This window comes from Toxotes jaculatrix, chromosome 9 (assembly GCF_017976425.1).
Source record: "Toxotes jaculatrix isolate fToxJac2 chromosome 9, fToxJac2.pri, whole genome shotgun sequence".
NCBI lineage: Eukaryota > Metazoa > Chordata > Actinopteri > Toxotidae > Toxotes > Toxotes jaculatrix.
In genome coordinates this window covers 1,328,121-1,348,985 of record NC_054402.1, presented here as the reverse complement: position 1 = coordinate 1,348,985, position 20,865 = coordinate 1,328,121, and the positions used below count along the sequence as shown (strand labels likewise).

At 42.9% G+C, this 20,865-nt stretch overlaps 1 protein-coding gene across 3 annotated transcripts in view; it reads left to right on the top strand.

Annotated features, from left to right (window-relative positions):
- Nucleotides 1–19,763, top strand: part of tyw1 (tRNA-yW synthesizing protein 1 homolog (S. cerevisiae)) — a 40,228-nt gene extending 20,465 nt beyond the window's left edge. Inside the window, exons 14-17 of one of the 3 annotated variants that reach the window (XM_041047039.1) lie at nt 4,000–4,110; nt 12,290–12,457; nt 17,440–17,689; nt 19,632–19,763. In XM_041047039.1, coding sequence (XP_040902973.1) covers nt 4,000–4,110; nt 12,290–12,457; nt 17,440–17,661 — 501 coding nt within the window. In that variant the 3' untranslated portion in view covers nt 17,662–17,689; nt 19,632–19,763. Of the gene's footprint in view, nt 1–3,999; nt 4,111–12,289; nt 12,458–17,439; nt 18,931–19,631 lie in introns of those variants that run through there. The other 2 variants (XM_041047038.1, XM_041047037.1) reach the window with 2 other exon arrangements.
- The last annotated feature ends 1,102 nt before the right edge of the window (nt 19,764–20,865 follow it).

Sequence of the window (20,865 nt, the reverse complement as noted above, 5' to 3'; positions counted from 1 at the left end):
AGAGCTTGTTGTTTCCTCGTGCTTGAACAAGTCAATTTAATTATCTCGCCTTAGTAATTCTGTAATTCACGGACACAAATTGTATTGAATGATGACAGTTGTTAAATTTTCTGAGTCTGATTAAGAGTAGAACTAATTCTCCCTCGGAAATGTTGGCCTGCTTCATGAGTTCCATTCATTTTATAACTGGGTATTTTCCTGTTATCATCACGTCACTGTTTGTGCCAAATCATCTTCAGTGTGTCTGTAAAGAGAAATCCTCATAAAATACTGATCCAGACGTTTCAAAATTCCAGATTGTTCCAGTGAACACGTGTGATTGTATGACTGCTGTCAGTATCTTTTGGGTCGATAAGCATCTGAGATAAACCCAGATAAATGAATGAGACCAGCTCTGCAGACTGCGCAGCTTCTGACAGCACATCGGTTTCCTCAACAGAAGAGCCAAATGGCATCCTGGGAATTTTCCTGCCAATCAGAGGTGGTGCAGGAATGCTAATCCTCACCATTTCCTTTGGCATGTGTCATTCACTTCAGACTGAGAGGAGTGAGTATGCTGCAAGTTTTGACGCCCACACACGGGTTCACCTGCAGTGCATGTTGTTTATCTTGCAGTGCCTTCAGGGCATATTTAAAGCCTGTATGTAACAGCCATAAATGAGAAGCAGCATCGTGATACTTTGTGGATTTTCTGAACTTAATGGTCTGTTTTTGTCACGGTTTCTTGTTCCCTCGGCTCTTGGAGAAATGCTCAGGCCTTTGCTAAGCACTGCCTTTGCTTGAGAGAATGTTGTATATGTGTACTGATTAGCAGATGAGGGATGCAGCTCACTCCGTATCTTAGGATTTAAAAAAGTCAGATGTGCATGTTGAGGCACCCAGCATCATGGGTGTGCTGTCATGTGGGAGTGTTCTTGATAATATGAATAGAAAAGAAACTATTCTCCTACAATCCACTTTCAATCTGTTCTCTCACCTTAAAACTAATCTCTCATCTCCAGCTCTCTGACAGGTTGGTGGATGTGCCCAGTTCTCACCTCTAACGTGCAAACTCATCACTCACTTCTTTTTGTTTTGAGCAGCTGATGAAATCTGTGGTCCTGATTGAGTCTTCTCAGAAACCACAGATTGAGTCGTCCTCTGTATTTACCAAATTCCTGTGATTATAGCAAGATACCAATAAATGATAGAGATCACTTCAACCCTTTAACTCTTCACTCAGGTGGGGAGGGGCGGCTTTTTGTTGATTCTTGAAGTGTCTAACATTTTGGCTTTATCAGAGTCAGTAATGCCACTGACACGGCCACAAGAATGAAAACAGGTGTACATTTCTATTAAGTGTGCGATCTGTGTCCACAGATACCTCAGAAAGTGCTTCCAATAACCTCGCAGGCCTTTTCATCATTCGTGAGCAGAGGGAAAGTCCATTATCACAGTCTGCATCTCGCCACTGCGCCACTTGTGGAAATCGATTCTTTGTGTTAGTGAGTCTCCTAATAGGCCAAAGTGAGGGAAAGAAATGGTGCATGGGTGCGCTGCCAAACGACCTTGAGAAAGATGTGGGCTGTAAAGTCTCGCAGAGGGAGCCTCACTTACACCTATCTGTAATGGGCCGGCTTCCTCTTGTTTAATGCTTTAGCAAACAACGGATAAATCCATTATCACTCGGCTTGAGGTGCTGGTGACTGCACAGCTCGAGACAAATCGCTGGTGACGGATCGTTGCGCTGTAATTGCATCTAAATCACCATTTTCACCACACAGCAACAAGCAAATACCAACGTGAGGTAACTGCAGGGGTGGGCAAAATAACAGCAGCGTCTTAGAATGAAATGAATCAGTAGCATTTTGTCTGTGATCTGATATGTATATGCACTGTGGACGATTATTTGAATAGCAGCTGTGGGACAGTTTCTTCAGTCATTGCTGCGTCCGGCACAGTGTGCGCTCTCACAGCTGATGTATGTTACTGTAATGCACAGTTGTGTTGGATTTGCATTTTTTAAATACTTTGAATATTGTATCTTAAAGCAGCGTTTGTGTAACAAACTCTTTAGGCGATAAAGTTTTATGACAGGAAGTTTTGTATTGAAACTTTAAACACCAACATCGAGTCCGACACATTTGTGCGTACAGTCATACGTGGTTATTGAACATTAATATGATTTGACTTGTCCCATAGTGTTGTACATGTGCTTGTGTGTATGCATGTGTACACCTCGCTGTGACAGTATGGTTTGTCTGCGTGCAACTTCCCAGTTTCCAAATATACACACTCTCTGTTCTCATCACTTCACGTCTCCTTTCACAGCTGCACATTCCTCCGTCTCCATTTCATGGTGGGCTCTATCTCCATCCTCCCTAAGCTCTTATCCCTTTCTGTGCTCCTTTTGACAGCTCTCCTTCACCTGGCCTCCCTGCCAGTCCACTTTGGGACTGATAGATTTGTGCCTCAGTGTCGGATTTGGAATAGAGGCAGCTTGAAATACCTCACCTCCCTGCTCCCACTGGCCAATTATCCCCTACCCTACTGGGCTGAAAGGACGTAGTGTTATAGATAACCTTCCAGTGAGAGAGTGAACAAATGAGGGAAAGCTTACACTCTCTTCTCCCACTGTCATTTACTAGTTTCTTTGTATTACCCATTTCTCATTCCCCTTCTTTCATTTCCTCTACTTGTCTTTTCTTGCCTTCCTTCCTCTCCATCACATTCTCAGTAATCCTCTTTCTCCTGCTGTACAGCAACAACAATAGCCTGAACCTACACCACTGAACATAGAGCAGGGCTTTTTTTTCAGTGCTTTTATTTTCCCAGGGAAAGTTAACTGAGCACATACATGACGGATGTCCACACCAGGTCTGTATGCATTAGGTATTTTCCAATGCACAGTCCAACCTAATACCTTTTTAATTCACAGTAATGATGTATTTGTTTCTAATGAGCACAGCCCGAGGGTCCTACAGTGTTGGTCAGTGTGGATCTGTTACGGCAGAAGGTTTATATAAATAAACCTTGTTGCAGGTTCACCACCCCAGTAAAGTTTTTTTACAGATCAAAACTGCATTTGAAGTGTTGGATTGTCTTCACTCTGAGGCTGAAGAGTGAAGACAATATATAATGTAGCAGATTTTGTTCCACCAAAAAAAAAACTTCCTGAAATGGTTCTGATCATCACCCTTCAGACCAGCTTGGGAAGTTCCTAACATATGTCTGTCGGAGCGCCGCAGTCGTCAGACCTTTAGTTAACATGCAAACTTTCCCCTAAATGCTCTGTTATTATTCACACGGAGAGCAGGTGGTTGACAGGACAACTGTGTGCTGCTGTGCAGCTGGTGGAGGACAGATGCTGGTAACAGCAAAATGCTACGGACACTGATTTAAAAAAAAACAACAACTGGAGGATTAATGCAGAAATTTGTGAGTTTGGACTTAAAATGAATTAACAGCATAATAACTTCTGTAAGTTTTGACGGCACATGTCAGATTGACCTTTTTGAATTTCCTAACAGAACGACAGCATGAGCTTAAATCAGATGTGTTCTAAAGTTTTCTGGCATCGCTTCATCGCTGAGTTTTTACCGTTGAGATGATGCCTCATAACGGCAAACATCTAGCTTATGGCAGCACTCAGTGCTATAACACCTAATCTAATTCTGGTTTATGACAGTGGCCAAGAAACTGTGTGAACTCAGTTATAAAGATGAAGCTTTTTGCTAAAGTAGACGTTTACATTTTCTCATGAAATCTGCACAAACATGTCAGAGAAATGTGTTGTTGCTTCACAGTCTGTTGAGCAATATCAAGGTGTTGGACGCTACTTGCATTAGGTTTTATATGTTCAGTCTTATGATATGTGAACAACGTGGTTAATAAATATGAAACGTTTTTATTGAATGAGGTTTTAGGAAGAGGAATATTGAAAAGTTGGATCTGTAATACATTAAATGTGCAACACATTGTTTATGCCTGCACTTTTGCACTTTTTGTCTGTCCATGTAGAGACAGAGGACAGTGTACAGATTGACGCTGGTCAAGGCCTGGAACGTGGAGGAGATGCAGGCGTACTCGGAGCTCATCGCTTTGGGCCAGCCGGACTTCATTGAGGTCAAGGTAGGATAAAGCAGCGTATGAATTTAATCTGCTGTGTTTAGTCTTATTTTTCAGTAATTGTCACATTTTAAAAATGATCTTCCTCTTTGCACCAGAATTTCTTTTTTTTTTTTTAATTTCTCTGTCTGCGTCTCTGTTTTTTTTTCTGTACTGAGCTTTGATGTGTATCTGGAGTAAACCCTATCAAAGGCAAAGCATGTCACATTTGCTCCTCATTAATGAGTTTTCTAAAAGCAGACGTGCCAAAAACACTGGCTACCAGGCAGGTTTTTACAGCAGGGATTCCTTTGAAAGAAAATCTGAGCACCTACCACATACTCATCATCTGAGGTTTCTTAAGTCCACCAAGTTATGATATTATATAAGAGCAGCTATATCGTCTTACTGCACTCCCAGCTGGAAGGAAACAAGTATGTTTAAATGGCCATTTAATGGGAAACATTTGTATTGAATTAGTTCAACAGCCCCAGGCGTGTGTAAATATTTCAAACGAAAGCAAATCATCAGCATCTTCCTCGCTCGTCTCTGGCACTTCACCAGTTTGTACATCAAGGGAACACGCTGAACAAATAACCTGATATTTATACTGAAACCTTCACTTTCTTCAAAGTAATTTTTGTTTTATTTAAAGTTGTGATGATCCAGCTCATTAGGGGAAATGGAAGCTACGTAAAACCAGATGTTTTTTGGTAAATTAAAGTTATTTTCATAGAGTTTGGATAATTAATACAAACACTGAGGTAAACTAAAAGAGAAAGGGATCTAACGGATGCTGCTTAAAACAAAGACATAAATATAACCAGAGTCTTAGAGCTACAGCTAACTTCCTAGAAGAAACAATAACAGTCGATACAGCACACCTGATCCTAGTGTGTCCCTGTGTGTGTCCCTGTGTGTGTCCCAGTCCTCGGGTAGTTAGCAGCAGTTTTCTGCGGCTGTAACAACGAATCATATCATATATCACGATTCCTCTCGCCAAGAGGCAGAAAGACTTTCTTTATTCATTCAGGGTTTTTATGATTTAACAGCTTCAGGGTCTTTGGCATCGAAGCAAATTTATGCGTCTGGAGGTCTTTACTGGTGAAGGAGTTAGTTTGTGAGTTTGCCATTGAGCCTGTTGGATTTTGAGTGACTGAGCGCACTTGACTTAATTGTTTTTACCCAAGGACAAGGTCACCTGCACAAAGGTGTCCTAATGACATCTATGGCTGCTCTGTGCCAAACGCCATCATGGTGGTGATGCTAATACCCTGTACACTTTATGTAACAAGAATCTGTGTCCATATAAATACGTCACTAGATAAGTGGGGTAATTCACTGGCTGTGTACCACGTCGACCTTATCCCCATCATTTGGCGGAGAAGGTATTAATAGTATGGGAGGGAGCACCTGGTGGCAGCCTGAGCTGTGGTTGTCATGGTGACAAATTCGCCTGAGTCTGTGTTCATTATTTAGTGTATCACATCAAGGTATGATCCCAGTAATACCAGCAGCAGCAGCAGCAGCAGCAGCAGAGGTAGCTGCCTGTGAGAGGTGGAACCAGCCAGAGACTGAGGCCGAGTTTGAAGCCTCCTTTGACTTTGTCTGGTGATTGTGTTTTTTTTTAATCATATTACACTTTCTTTGCATCCACGCAATCTTCGGTGTTCTGGTTATACCTCAGCTGGAGGGTTCAAAACCTGCCATGTTCTCTTAAAGAGGTGAAAAGGTTTTTGGGGGATTACTTGACAGTTGGATAGGAGTTATACCGTGTGGTCATTTAGAACAGATGTTCCCCTGGGGTTATTTTATTGTCGTGATCTGGAAATACCTTAGACACCCTTGGAGTGAACCCCATTTTGTTGTCCTGTATCTGGGAAAAGTCTCATCCTGACTGTTTACAGGAGGTGTGATCAAAGACATTCTTATTGTCCCTCCTCTGGGATAGGTGTTTATGGCGTACTGGTTACAGGTATAAAGAGAGCCTCGTCTCAGAGCACTGTTGAGACGACACTGCAGAGCACACTGTGAACTGTATGTCTTGTCTTCATGCTGCATGAAATTAAAGACTTGATTCACACACCCGGTCTGATTTTTCTCTTTGCAGAATTTTGCAGAATTCGACCCTCACCTTGTTTTCACACCTGTCGGGCGGCTGCATCTGTCCTCTGTATTCATCATTTTCAACTCACACATGAGTTTCTTGATGTGTTGCATGAAATAGATTCTCTGAAAACACAGAAATCTAATTTAAGCACCTGTGTTGTGCAGTGGCTTCATATTGAAAATAATGGGCCGTGTTTGCTTCTCAGCCTGGTGTGACTGCTGCATTATGATTTCACTGTTTCAGGCTGTTCTATGTCACAGCTCTCATCGTGCTGTGGTATGATTATTCATTTGTTTGTGGCGTCTCTAACATGGTTTTTCAATTACAGTGAGCTTGTCTAAGTGAACTGTGCATTAAGGGACTCAGCAGTGTGTTTCACCCTGTATAGCTGCTGAGTCTGTGGATATATGGACTTTAAAAAAAAAAACAAAGCAACTTATAGCCCTTTGTTTAGGGTGATGTTCTTTGTTATTGCATATAGAACACTTTCAATGTCCCTCTTTTTAGTCTGGTTTGCCTTTGAGCATAAAACACTCGAAGGGAAAAACAGTACTCTGCCTCCTTCCTGTAGAAACTGGACTGGAATTTGCTGCGTGGTGCAGTTTCTCCGCTCTTCATTTTAAACAGTGCTCTGGAAAAATTAGGCCAGCACCATTAACCGTCTCCACCTCAGGTAGCACAGAGACAGAACCCTGACCTTTGAAGTCAGCCAAAGTTGCGTTTCAGTTCTATTCTCATTCCACTGCAAGCTAATTGGTTTGAACAGGTTATCTGTTCATTTATCAGGCCTCACCCTGTTACACGTCAATACACACACTGGGACACACACCGGACACACCCCTCCCGTCCCCCTGTCTTACACATGTCCCTCATCCTAAACACCCTGCTGCAAAAGAGCAGGCGAAAGGCTTCCGACAGACAAAGTTAGCATACGTGACGTACCTCTCACCACACGGAGCCCCACACGGGAATCCCTCTCCGTACCCTCTCATTCATAATCCAGAGCACATCTCATCCCTGCACGACCTGGCAGCAGGGTTCCACCACTGTCTGGTCTCCACTGGGGATCCCACTGCTCCCAGCTACTGCAGTTATTTCTTCCTTTAACCTTCATTTATCCAGGCTGTGTTGAGCTGGACGGTCTTTTTTCAGCAGCAGCCTGTGCACAGTGACACAGAACCACACCTGGGAGCTGCCCAGTGAAAGCACAGTCTTAGCTGTTGGCCAGCAGCAGATAGGAGCATCTGGAGGTCAAGTGCCTTGCTCAAGGACAGGTGTAGCCTTTAGCAGCCTGTTGATTTAGCTGTTCACACCAGACACTGTAGACACAGTTAGCAATCACCTCAGCCTTGCGATGCTGAACTGGAGCTCACAGTTCGCACCAATCCAAAGAGGCATTTTCTTCATTTTAATCTGAATTTAAATTGATGGAATTTTGTTTTGAGTGTTTGTTTAAACAACATGTTTGTCTGTTGGGATTTTGGACCCAGGTTGGAGACAAAATGACCTGGTGGCAGCACATCTGTCACCTTTTTTCTGTGTGTGGTTTGGAGGTTGGGATTAGCAGATAAAAAATGATGGTGGGTCATTGTCAGGCTTGTTTAGGAACTAGTTATGTGACACCAGTTGGTTGAAAACGTTAATTCTGGGCTTGTGAGAGACTTTGGTGCATACAGACTTCAGAAATCACACCAAGGATCGTGCGAACATTGGATTCACTCAGCCAGGAGACAGCTGTTCGACCAGCTGTGTGACAGATAACGGATCCCCACCTCTCTCTCCTCTGTCTCTGTCCTCCCTCTACATTAAGCTAATTTCACCTGCTTACATGTTGTGTTTTATTGCCACTTGAGTAATCAGCAACTTGCTTTAAGCAGTCCGTGGCTTCATGATGGAGTTTTTGATGTTAATGGGTGAAAAAACACACACTTCAGAATCTAAGTCGTCCCCTGAGACTTGGCCGACTTTTCTGTTAAAGATTTGACGTAGGAGTGTGTATTGATCCACCACTACATGGCATTTCATTATATCGGTGAGAGCACAGCACTAACAAGACAGCAGGGAGCATTGGATTGGACAGGTAATCAGAGAGACCCATCAAATGTGGCTGTGCGCTTGACACAGCAGCTGAGATGTTAACATAATTAAGCTGCACTCACATTTTCCACTGTGCTCATGCACAGGTTGCTTTTACCACACAAAGACAGGAGCAGAGAACAAAACTAAAACACATTTTATTTATATTTATTTCTGGTTCCATCGTTTCCAGTGTGAAGATTTGCTGCTTGGGCTTTGCAAAAATTGTTAAGGGACATTGTTCACTATTTTCTACAGCAGGTAATGATTTCTTCTCCCCGTCTTCAAATATTTAATTTCTCAAAGTTTGGTCTTTAGGACAGTGAACATCACAGCCTCTAAATTTTCTCCTCCGTCTCTCTCTTATCTCTCCTGCCCATGAGCAGTATATTGCCCTTCACTGAACACATGAACCCCTGTGGCTGCCCAGCTTTGGGCAAACCATCAACTCCAGCATCATGAGCCTAGTAATGGACCCAGGACGGACTGGTGACAGCATGACTCATTAATGAATGATTCAGTGAGCCCTCCTGCCCTGTGGAGGCAGGTGTGGTCGTCCTTTTTTTTAAATCAGATCTGAAATGTTTGTTGGGAGTATCAGCTTCACCCAGAATAACTTTCATTGATTTGCAGTGACCTTTTCCTCTAAAGGGACAAATGGACCCAACCTGTGCTTCTCACTTACAGGAGAGCATCTGCATTTGTTTTATTCATCCATCTTTATATGAATGTAGACATGTGAGTGTTGTCCATTCATCTGATCAAGATGAAGTGTGGATCTGTAAAAGTGATGTGTGTGTGTGTGTGTGTGTGTGTGTGTGTGTGTGTGTGTGTGTGTGTGTGTGTGTGTGTGTGTGTGTGTGTGTGTGTGTGTGTTTGTGTGTGTGTGTGTGTGTGTGTGTGTGTGTTTGTGTTTGTGCTTGTTTGTGTGTGTGTCCACCATCACCAGCAGCAAGACCTTTGTTATTGACCCATTAATTATTAGTCTATCATCTTATGTGGCGCAGCACATTCTGCCTGCTCAATTTACCATCTGCTGTCCAATTGTTGTCCGACGTGTGATTTATCATCTCGGTGCAGCATCAATACCACTTACCTGCCTCTGGTTCCTCACTCGGCCAGGGAGGAAATGGATTACTGAAAGAGAGGGAGGGAGGGAGGGAGGGAGGGAGGGAGGGAGAAGAGATGGGGCGAGGGCGTAAACGTAGAGATAAAGTTGGTCAAACGCACACAGCTGTATGTTGCGAACCTTGAGGATCTGCATTTATGATTCCCATTAAAGGCAAAAGACATAGGTTATTTGTGAACAGGTGGAGGGCTCTCACTCTTTACCTCCATCTCTCCCACACTCTCATTGCCTCCTCAGTGATACAGCACATTCATTCCCTCCGTATATCTGAAAGATCTTTCCCCATCTCTTCCTATTGCTCCCTCCTCCTGCTCTGCCCATTCCTGGTGATTTATACCGAGTCCTGGATAGTTGATCTTTATTCAGCGGGCCTCCGGGCAAGGATGATAACACCAAGGTCCCTCATAAATTCTGTCCAGCATCCCTGCCCCGTCTTACCTCTAGCCGCACCCTCTCTCTCTCTCTCTTTCTCCAAACTTAACCATTAAAGAGTAAAGTGTTGTGTTGGATTTCTTTGTGAGGTGAATTCTCAAGTAGCCCTTCAAGTGTCTGGTTAAATTAATCAAGAAACGGCTGCAGTTCACACAGAGATTCCCTTACAGCTGTTGAGTGGACAGGGTCAAACAGATGTGAATGGCAACCTCAGATTAGTTGCAGCAATTGGAGAAAGAGATCAGGTGTAAGAGCGTCTTGTGTGGTCGGAGTTTTCTCTTTCCTGAGACGAACCGCTTTTTTCATGGGTATAAATTCTGCTTAATGGATTTAGGGAATGGCTCCCGTGAAATAATGAAACATCTGGTATTTCATTCTTCCCCGGACATGTCTTTTTTTTTTCAGTGGACAGAACTCTTTAACCGACCGAAGTTCAGAGTCACCGAGATGGTTTACAGTAGTCTGAATAATCCCTTGGCATTTCCTGAGGGTTTTTCATAACCTCTAACTAAACATCTTAAAACATTCATTCATTCATTCAACAAAATCAAAAACAGGTAAATTTCTCAAAAATAATGAGCAAAATCTAACTTATTTTTAAACCTGTGGTTTTTAACCAGCTGAGATTTTCATCGTTTAGCACTTAGCACATGTTAATGAAAAGAATTCACTCACTCACTCACTCACTCACTCACTCACTCAAAGAGTTAATTTTGTTTATTCCGGTATGAAATACCTGAGTGAGGATCAGAGAGTGTCCCTGGCCAGCAGAGTTAAGGTTGCACAGCTGCTGCTTTGGCTCCAGTGCAGCACACGGCCACACAGGCGGTCTGTGTGTGTGGTGTGAGTGTGTGCGAATGTGTGTGTGCACATTTGTGCGTATGAAGATTGAAACTTGGTAAGAAATGTTGAAGTGAATAATGTGACTGATTAAAATTCAGCGGGATGTGGCAGCACACTGTAACACAGAATCACTAATCACTGTAACTAAGGAACAAAATGCTGCACTTGTGTGTGACTTTGGCTTTTGTTAAAAACACAACTGCAGTGTTTGTGATTATTTCAGGGACTGAAACCTGAAAGTCCAAACACATTGAATCTGTGTGAAAGCCCAGCTTAAACCAGTGATGATGGCTCTGGTTGCTGATGCAGGTCTAGTATCTGAGGGTGATGATGATGTGGAGCCTGCTTCAGTTCGTACAGACTCCACCCCTCATGGCTCCCTCACACCTTTCTGCTCTCAGCTCATCAATAGTTTGTCTCTGCCAAAGGGAGCTGTTGTTCTCTCTCCCTCCTTTCCCTGGTAACCACAGCGCAGATTCCCCAGTATTGATCAGAAAACACTCGTCCTTCAGCCCGTTGTTTGGATCGATTTTTGTGGCTGAGGCGAGATGGTTTTTCACTTCCTACATTTTCCTCAACAGTCAAATGAGAAATTATGTGTCAGCTCCTGAGTTTACCAGAGATTATCGGTTGTTGTTGCTGTGTGTGAAACATTTTTGTCAACAATAAACTCTGGACTAAAAAAATAGATTTTAAAATGTAAAGTCAGCTCTTTTATTTAATTAGTTTCATTATTTTTATGGCATGAACCCAATGATTGTGCTTAATACATTTCTACATTTCATCTGCTGGGTTGTTGCCCATTCACCGCCATCACAGTGCGATACAACATGCCTTGTTTCTGCTCCATAATGACTCAGGGTGGGTAATGTTAGAGGTTTGCTGCCCAAATTATCAATGAATGAAGTGCTTTAACCTCCATGGTGTCAAGTAGCAATGGTGTCTACTGACAAGTCACGGAAACTGTCCAGCGACTGATTAACTTGTTGAGCGTTAAAACAAATGAGTCTTAAGGTTTAATAGATAAATGTCATTTTCCTGATGCTGCTGAAAGAAGGAACCTCAGGAGAAGACTGACATTTTTTTCTCTGGGTAGATTTGGTGCGACATCAGTCATCAGCCTGTTTGTCACTTATCAGACTTCTCTGCACTGCTTTCCCTTAAAGTCATGTAGGGGGCAACGAAACGTGGGAACAACAGGAGGAGCTGTCATTGGTCAGATTCACAGATTTTTCAGAGAACTTTGATTGATGCTCTGTGAAAAACAGCAGTTTATTCCTTTATATCTCAGACTGCGATCAGATGGTGTCCAGCCCTTTATCTCAGTACTTTCATTTAAATATAACATTTAAATGCTGTTATTGCTGGCTCTGACCGCACTGTCACTGATATACTGGTATTGGTAAATAGGTTTGCAGATACCTAAAGAGATTGCTCTTCACAGGCTGCATTTTTATGTTTTTGTATTTGTGTTTACATTTGCTGCTTCTTTCATCTTTGATACTAAAAGTTAACTGACAAAATCAGATCATGTTATATTATTGTTTTGCAAAAGTAAATATGGGTCATTATACTGGAAAGTTGTTTCTGATCTTGTGCTCTTGTGTGTCCAGGGAGTGACGTACTGTGGGGAAAGCTCTGCCAGCACTCTGACCATGGCTAATGTCCCCTGGCACCAGGAAGTGGTCGCCTTCGTCCAGCAGCTGGCTGACATGTTGCCTCAGTATGAGATTGCCTGCGAGCATGAGCACTCCAACTGTTTGCTCATCGCACACACCAAGGTAAGAACTCCGCTTCAGAGGGTCACGCATAACTACGTAATACTACGTAATACACCATGTCTGCAGCATTTATGTATTTAACTCTTGCACCTGTTGAAGCTGAAGTAGTTCAAACATGTTTAAGTCAAAATGTGGAACTTAAACATTCCTCAGATGACGAGGGATTGACAGAATGGGCTTCTTATTTGAGCAGTTTTTTTTCCAAAATTTCCAAGAATTCATCGGTTCCAGTTTCTCAGATGTGAATATTTTGGGGATGTTTTTCATCCTGTGTGCTCGTTCAGTGAATATCTTTGAGGTTTAGACTGTTTTAAGTTGTTGTCATGGGAACAGTGACGGCATTTTCCCTTATTTTCTCACATTTTATCGACTAAATGATTAAGTGGAAAAATAAAAAGCAGATTTGATAATGAAAATAATTGTTTGTTCCAGCCCTAGTGTTGATATAAAAGGTTTAAGGGATTGTTCAGAAATACTTATAGTTTGCTCTTGATTATATCTTTTTCTTTGGTGATTGGTTGGTAATCTGGCTAGATCGTGAATTTGAACATAAAAATGTGATTTTCAGGAAACAAGTTATTGGCCGTAAAAGACCAAATTTATATTTTCTGGGCTAATATATAGGCCAGTGGTCTGTTTACCCTCTACTCAGCTTAATTAAATCAAAAATAGCTTTGGTTTCTGACTAGTTCCAGTGTATAATTGAATGTAGTCACGTAACATGTTCATTGGCTGCCACAGTCTGCAGGATAATTATTAGGCGTAGCTCACTGGCTAATGCAGTATCCACAGACAGTGGACACTGCATTAGCATCCCTTCACACATCCTAATGAATAATGTGTACCTGGTGATGTACCTTCTGCTGCAGAGACACAAACACACACGTCCTTTATCTCCAGTTTCTCTCAGAGCAGCTTCCCAGACAGCTCATAAACCCAGTGAAGGTTCCTGCTTCTTAAATTGGTGTTTTGATTTTGTCTTGTTGTATTATTGATATGATGTATTCTGCAACTGCTTTAGACGCTGTAATTTATTTCCACCTTCTCGCCTACGACTGTCAGTGTTTCTCAATAAACGCACTCATGTACACATTCTTTCCATCTCCTTCCACTTCCTGCACCCAGTCGTGCAGACTGCAGTGTTAGTGCCTGGTGCTCTGAGACCGGATCTATCTGCCTGTTCAGTAATAGCTGAGCCACCGTGAGGAGAGTGAACAGTGTCTTGCACTCACTGTGTCTGTTGTATCTCCAGCTATGCTTTTTCCTCCCCCACCGTGTGAATGTCTGTTTCTCTATGTTCATATGGAAACTGACGTACGCTTGAAAACAGTGTCAGGACACAAACACATTTTTGTGTGTCTGTTTTCGCTGAGTGTGACAGAGAAGGACACTCGTGTATAAAAATTTCCAGTGAGAAAGTTAAATGAAACCAAAGCAACATTTTCAAATAATTTAAAAATATAAAGTTAGAAAATATGAAATGAAATATAAGAAATTATAACAGGAGAGAAATATGCCTAAACTAAAAAAAAAACTTGAACATGAAAAGATTTAATAATTCCAATAATTACTCTTAATTCTGTTTACAGAATAAAAAAATGCTGCTTCATGAATAATAGATCAGATCTGCAGTGGATTATCTGTAGATTTTGCTCATCTTGACTCTTGTGGTTGACACATACTGACTTTATTTTTTTTTTAAAACTTGTGTGATTTACTTACTGTAGATGAGATGACAGCTGCCCACTCAAGATGCTTGTCAGGAATGGTTAACATCATGACAGGTGAGAGCGTGCAAGCAGAGGGCGGGGCTAATGCAGGTACACTCGTTTGAGTGACAAGCCAAAATACATGGTTATTGAGGACAGTGAGTTAAATGATGCGTGAGCGAGAAAGTGCCCTGCGTGGCTGAAACAAAGCTACAGCTGAAGAAAAGGGAGTGTGTCAGGTGAAGGAAATGTAGATGCATGTGATGCAGCGTGAGACGTTCCACACAAAAAGCTGTTCACTGTGTTAATGTTTGAATGTGCTGGAGTACAGGTTTAAAATCAGCGGCTGGGATCAGCCAGTAAATGAGTTCATGTATCAGAATCAGTTCATCGCTGTTAAACTGCAACTGAAACGAGGACACAGACGCTCGAGTAGAAAAGGAAACGGAGAATAAGATGAAAATTAAAGCTTAATCAAAAACTCGAACGTTCAGCATGAGTGCCTCCCCGTGTCAGTGTTTACAGATGTGTGTGTGCGTGTGTGCGTGTGTGTGTGTGCGTGTGCGTGTGTGTGTGTGTGTGTGCGCGTGCGTGTGTGCGTGTGTGTGCGCACGCTGCTGTTTTTGGGCGGTCATCAATAATCCAGCAGAGTTTGGGAAGCGGAGGCATTTTTAGGTTCCTCCTGTGAATGGAGAGTCTGATGCTGTTCTGTTAAGTGTCTTCAGCATCCTGAATGTCTTCATGCAGCACAGTCTCAACAGGAAGAGAAGCCAGAGTCTGAAGTCCTCCAGGTTTTAATGTTAACTTGCGTAACAGCAGAGTTTGAAACACATCACATCAGCCGTGCGTGCTTCAGTCCTCAGATCCGAAGAGTTCCAGTTGGATGATTTCACTGTTTGATGTAGTCCTTTAAAAGACATCAGAGGTGTGTGTGTGTGTGTGTGTGTGTGTGTGTGTGTGTGTGTGTGTGTGTGTGTGTGTGTGTGTGTTTAACACACACAGATAGATCCTCTGCATTGACATGTCATCATCATTAGTTCCCTTTCAGTCCCTGGGATCCTTCCATCGATGGGCATTTCTTTCTCTCTGCATCTTTGCTTCTCTCACCCCTTGTTCTCCCCTCGTTTATCAGCTGTCTCTCTTTCATCTCTTCTCTTTCTTCTCTCCTCTGCTTTCTTCATCTTTTTTTCCTCAGTGTAAAGAAGAGAACAGATAAGACACAGTTAAGACACAAACCTCCCAGGTGTTCCTGTGGACTCCTGCTGCTGTTCAGTTTGTCTGTTTCAAAGTCTGAGTGAAACCATCTGGTTTTGCAGTCAAACATCATGTCAGATTTATTTATTATTATTTATTATTATTGTAAGGGACAAATGTCTCCTTTAGCCTCCTGCTAAGCATCTAACAGGAAGTAACTCTAATTATTAGAAAACAGGAGCTCACACAGACACTTTACTCCAGGATGGTTTCCTTTGATCGTCACACCAGTTGTGGAAATTGAAGCTATAGTTTGTAACTTTTTAAAAACTATTTTAGTCAGAATATTCCCCAGCCCATATTAACATGGAGAGGTGCTGTCAAAGGCCTCTGTCACTCAGACCCATTGCACATCCTCGCAGCAGTGCAGAGATCTGAGTGAGTCTCCCTCTTCTGACCAATCAGAGGAGGCCAAAGTCAGTGGTGGGAGTCTGCTGCTCCGCACTGAGGCTTCAAGGTTGTGGGAGAAGCAAGGGTGATTTACTTCCAAGTCTCTCTGACGTTTTAGTCTCTAAAGACAGCATGAGACATCCGTGTGAAAGTACTGTACAGCTCATTGCTCATGCATGAAGTTACCTCCTGTGGTGCTCAGTGAAGAAGCTGTCCTCAGCGTCCTCTGTGATCCTCAGCAAAGTCGCTGTTAGTAAAAACAACAGGGTGTCTTGTTCTCTTCCAACTTTGCTTTGTTGCTTAGAGACTAAAATTGTTTGCAGAGATACCGGCTGAATAAATATCATCCCTTCTCATTAACAGAAACATTAACTCCCAGTAGACGTTGCTTTAGTTCCCCCCTCTCTCTGGCCTCATTAGCAATGCAGCGGGTAGCTTTTCTCTGGTGGCTGAAGCAGGCTAACACTCAAACCCTTAATGCTGTTACGCCCTCAGTGGGCCGTCGTCTCCAGCAGGAAAGTCTTTAACTGTGCAAATAGATGTTACTCCTCCATGAGTACATTTGGTTATTTTGAGTTGCTGTCTTTTCTCAGAATGTGCTTTACAGTATCAGGAGCAGTTTGGTAGAAGCCTGAGAATTTTAAACAAGCTAACCCAGTGCACACGGGGGGGGGTCTGGCTAAAGCAGGCACGAACCTGAAAGAGCTTTTGAAAACATTTAAATGCTGAGAGCTAAAAGCACAACAGGCGTCCCTGGTGACAACTTTGCACCATTTTGCATCTTATCAAAAAACTCCAAATAACACAAGTGAGTTCAAGTCATCAAAGAGCGTTTGGAAGATCAGCCTTTTGCTGCACGCTGCTGTAAACAGCACTGAACGCCAGGGGAAAGGTTTGGGTCATGTGTCGCTCCCTGTTTCTTCTCAGTCTTTCTCACCTTTGCAGACAACGAGGGAAATATGGTATTGAATCACCTGGAGAGCAGCAGTGCATGCTGGGAAGGCAGAGGGCGCGCTCTTCACCCCCTGCACTGGTGTGGGAAAACAACCAGGATTAGAGAGGCAGAGGGATGTTAGAGGCTATCCCTCTCCGTCACACACACAAGCTGTTCGTCCTCTCTCTGGTCATTAGTGTGTCTCTCACAAATAAATACACACACACACTCTTTTCAGCTCCTTCCATTTATCTCCCTTTTCTCTTTGCTACGATGGACGGCGACTTGGTTGAAGGAGTAAGAACCAATGATTGATAAAAGAAGAGATGTGAGGAGAAGGGAGGAGGTGGAGCTGGTGAACCTGCAACCTTAGAAAAAAGAAAAGGCTGAACTAACAGCAGGTGGTCGATGTGGAGCAACGTGCTCCGCAATCACTGCTGGTCTTTTTGATCACATCTGTGAATTCTTTGTTGTTTAAATTTGGAAAATGCAGCAATTTTCTGTCTGTGCGTGACTTCAGTCAGTGGTTGTCCAGTTCTCTCTGTCTGTGTCCACACACCTTATATTGGTTTATATAAATGAATTCCAGGTGTCGGTGTAAAGGCCTGAGAAAGATTTCAGAGGCCAGCAAATGTCTGCTTCTAATAAAAGCCTCTCTCCTGACTTCTCTCACTCCCTTTCACTTGTGCTGTCAGTTCAAGGTGGACGGTGAGTGGTGGACGTGGATTGACTATGAGCGTTTCCAGGAGCTGGTCCAGGCTCACGAGGAGAGCGGGGGACAGCAGAGCTTCTCAGCTTTGGACTACGTCGCCAAGACTCCCAGCTGGGCTCTGTTCGGAGCCTGCGAGCAAGGTTTCGATCCCGCTGACACGCGCTTCCAACGACGCAACAAAACCAAAGACATCTCAGGATGCTGATAGACGAACAAGAAAGAGAAAGAGAGAGGTAGGATGAACAGAGCGAGTACTGAAATCAACAGCAAAAAAAAGAAAAGAGGATTCACTGTTTTTATTCCCATTCACTTTGAGACAACAGTTTTTTCACAGCTCATTCTCATGTGAACTTCTTTCTCCCTCTTTTCATTTCTCTTCGTATCTTTAATTTTATTGGCTTGACCCCAAAGATCAGCCAGAAACTGCCAGAATCAATTCTTTCACACTTATTTTCTAGACATTCCCCTTCACATTTACTTGAAGTGCTGCTTTCCCTTCCTGTGTGTACATAGATCTTTGATATTTTCCTGTTTCTCTTTTTAGAGGAGGTCATTATTATAAATGTCTCTGGCTTTGATCTTCATAGTCATCTGGTGGGACTTGGGAAGGTTTTGAACCTGGCGGTGGCTTCATCATCAGCCTTGTTCCTAATATTTTTTATAATCCCTGTTCTGTTCAGGCCGCTGTGCAGCACTGGACATGGTTAGCATGGAAGGAACGGCTCCTTTACTTCTCCTCATGTCAGACGTGGGAGTTACACATCTTTCCCAGACACCTCTTGCTCTTCCACCCACTCGTTAGGACAGTGGCTGTATTTACTTGGCAGTGAGAGATGAGCATCAAGGCTGCGTCTCCACTGGGAGAGTCTCTTTGCAGCACAGGCTTCTTATTGCTCCCTTTGTGCTTTTTCTGTTGCACATTCACACCAGGTTCAGTTTAGCTTGGTTTCACTGCTCCGAGCCTGGACTGTAGAAAATATTTCTGCTTCTGACAGATGGTTGTGCCGTTCTGACAGGTTTGATGTAGATTAGCAAAAAGTGGCAATATTTCAAAAAATTAAACATCATAATTAGTGTATCTGACTGCATTTGATACAGAAGTACCATGGTTTTATTTTGGGTCTGACCGCTGGAGCTAAACTCAGGATGGACAGTCTCTGAAAAACAGCCGGTGGGTCGAATATAATAAAGTAGGTAACGGCACTAAAGCTTGTAAAGTTATGTCCCAGTTTTGAATCGCAGTTTAAGAAAGAGTAAATCAAACCTCAGCTGTAACACAGCAGCATGGTGATCACATGTCCTCAGGTACATCTCTCACTCTTAGTTAGAGACACAACACTGGGCATGAAGATACCTGAACTGTTAATGTACGAGGCTTCCCTGCCTGATCTGCATGCAGCCACCGTTCAGGATCAGGTCTGAGGGTGGGACATCATGAGAGGTGATGTAGCTTCATACTGGTCAAACCCATGAGGAAAAGCTTTTACTGATGTTGTTGTGAATCCAGATGTGAAAATGAAGTCCGTTTTAATTAGTTGTATTTGAATGTAAATCCAGATGTAAACACTGAACTCTCTGATGTGATGGTTCCTCCCTGCTGGGAAACAGCAGGTGTACGGATACATCACTGTAATAAATGTGTTTGGAATAATGTGCTTGGTCATTTGTGAGTTTCACATTCACACAGGTGCATTAAGACTCATGTGTCACAGTGTGTTTGTGGCCTGCATCATATTGTCATTTTGTTCTTTTTTTTTTTTTTGTGGCAACAAAGTGGGAACTTGACATTTTAAGACTTAACAATTGAAGCGAAAGCCTCTGTCCTGCACTTAAAGGCAGACAGAAGTGCTCTGACTGAACAGGCACAGGTTCAAACGTGATACAGCAGAACAGTATCAGAACAGTGCGTCCCATCATGCCTTCAGGTTTACTCGGAGGTAATTTGTTGCAGCTACTCTCGTTTAGAAATATGAGTAGAATCCATGATTGAGTCTAATTCTTTTTCTTTTATGTTCTATGGGATTTATAATCCCATGGATCTTGAAATTAGAAATTTGACACACACATTTACTCCGCTAATATAACGCAGTAACATAACAGGGTTGCTGTTATGTTGTTTCCTAAATCTTGTTTTTCTCTCCCATTTTTTTTTTTTTTTTTTGGTCCATGTTGTAGCCGAGTGTCTCGCCTCCCCTGGAAATCGTCATAGAGTTGAAAACGACAAAGGTTTGACCTGTGCTCAGGTTTTCTGCATCACAGATTTACACAGCACAGACGGGCCAGGTGCAGCACGGTGGAGACGTGAACCAGCACGGCGTCTGCACTGGTGGCGAGGTTTGTTCTGGTTTTGAGTATAATAATTGAGTATAACAACCAAATAATGTTCAGTGCACATTAAAATATGCACCGTGTGCTCCAGTGATCTGATGACGACATTAAATCTGTGCTTTTGACACCTGATCACGCCTCAGTGGGAGAGTGGATGGATGACTCGGCTGCACAAGAAGGGAATGTTGTTTATTTTACAACCAGTAAAACATTCCACTCCCAGTAAGGACCAGTAATCTGTCAAACCTCAGCTGAGGTACAGATACAAACTGTCAGCTTCTCTTTAGTGAAGTGAGGTTACACAAAGCACAAGAATAAAACCCTCCTTGAACAAATAAAGGTTAAAAAAGAGATCACTCTGAACTGCCGCTGTTGGTTCACACACAGGAACCGTTCTTCCTGCTGTGTTTCTCATCGCACACGTTCCAACTGAGATAAATGACGAGAGCAGATCGCACGTCTCAAGAGAGAACACCCACCTGGAGATGGTGACAGGTCCCTGGGGGATGATGGGTAATGGCTCCAGTGCCCAAGGGAATGCTGGGTAACATGTTGCAGAGGTGCAGATTCATCTAGACAGGTTTCTGCATCCTTAGATGCTGAAGTCTCATTTCAGAAACTACAGTCATTAATTAAACACATTATAATGTGTGAAAGTGTGTAACACTCACTTGAGTGTGTTAAAAACATTACTCCTTGTTCATGTGGGCAGATTTGAGGTTAAGATAGCTAAAACAGCTGATGTTTTCTCGAGTGTTAATGTGCAGTAAGATGCTGGAATTCAAGTAGTTCTGTTGGTGCTGGGTTTTGGGGGTTGGGTTTTCTGCCATGGCTCGTTGGATCGCGGCTCATCTCACCTTTGACATTCCCTTTCTACTCGGGTGCTCAGGGATATTGGGTTTCCAGAGTGTCCTCATCCTCAGCGGTGCGTCATCGCCTTCAGCACGAAGTCTGAGTCCTGTGGTTCTGCTGGTCAGATACGTCATCTGCAGAGAGATCACTCACACTTCCTCAGAAGAGGAGAAGAACTGAGGCATTGTGGGAGAGTTATCTGATCATCGTTTCCTGCTTCTTACTTCTT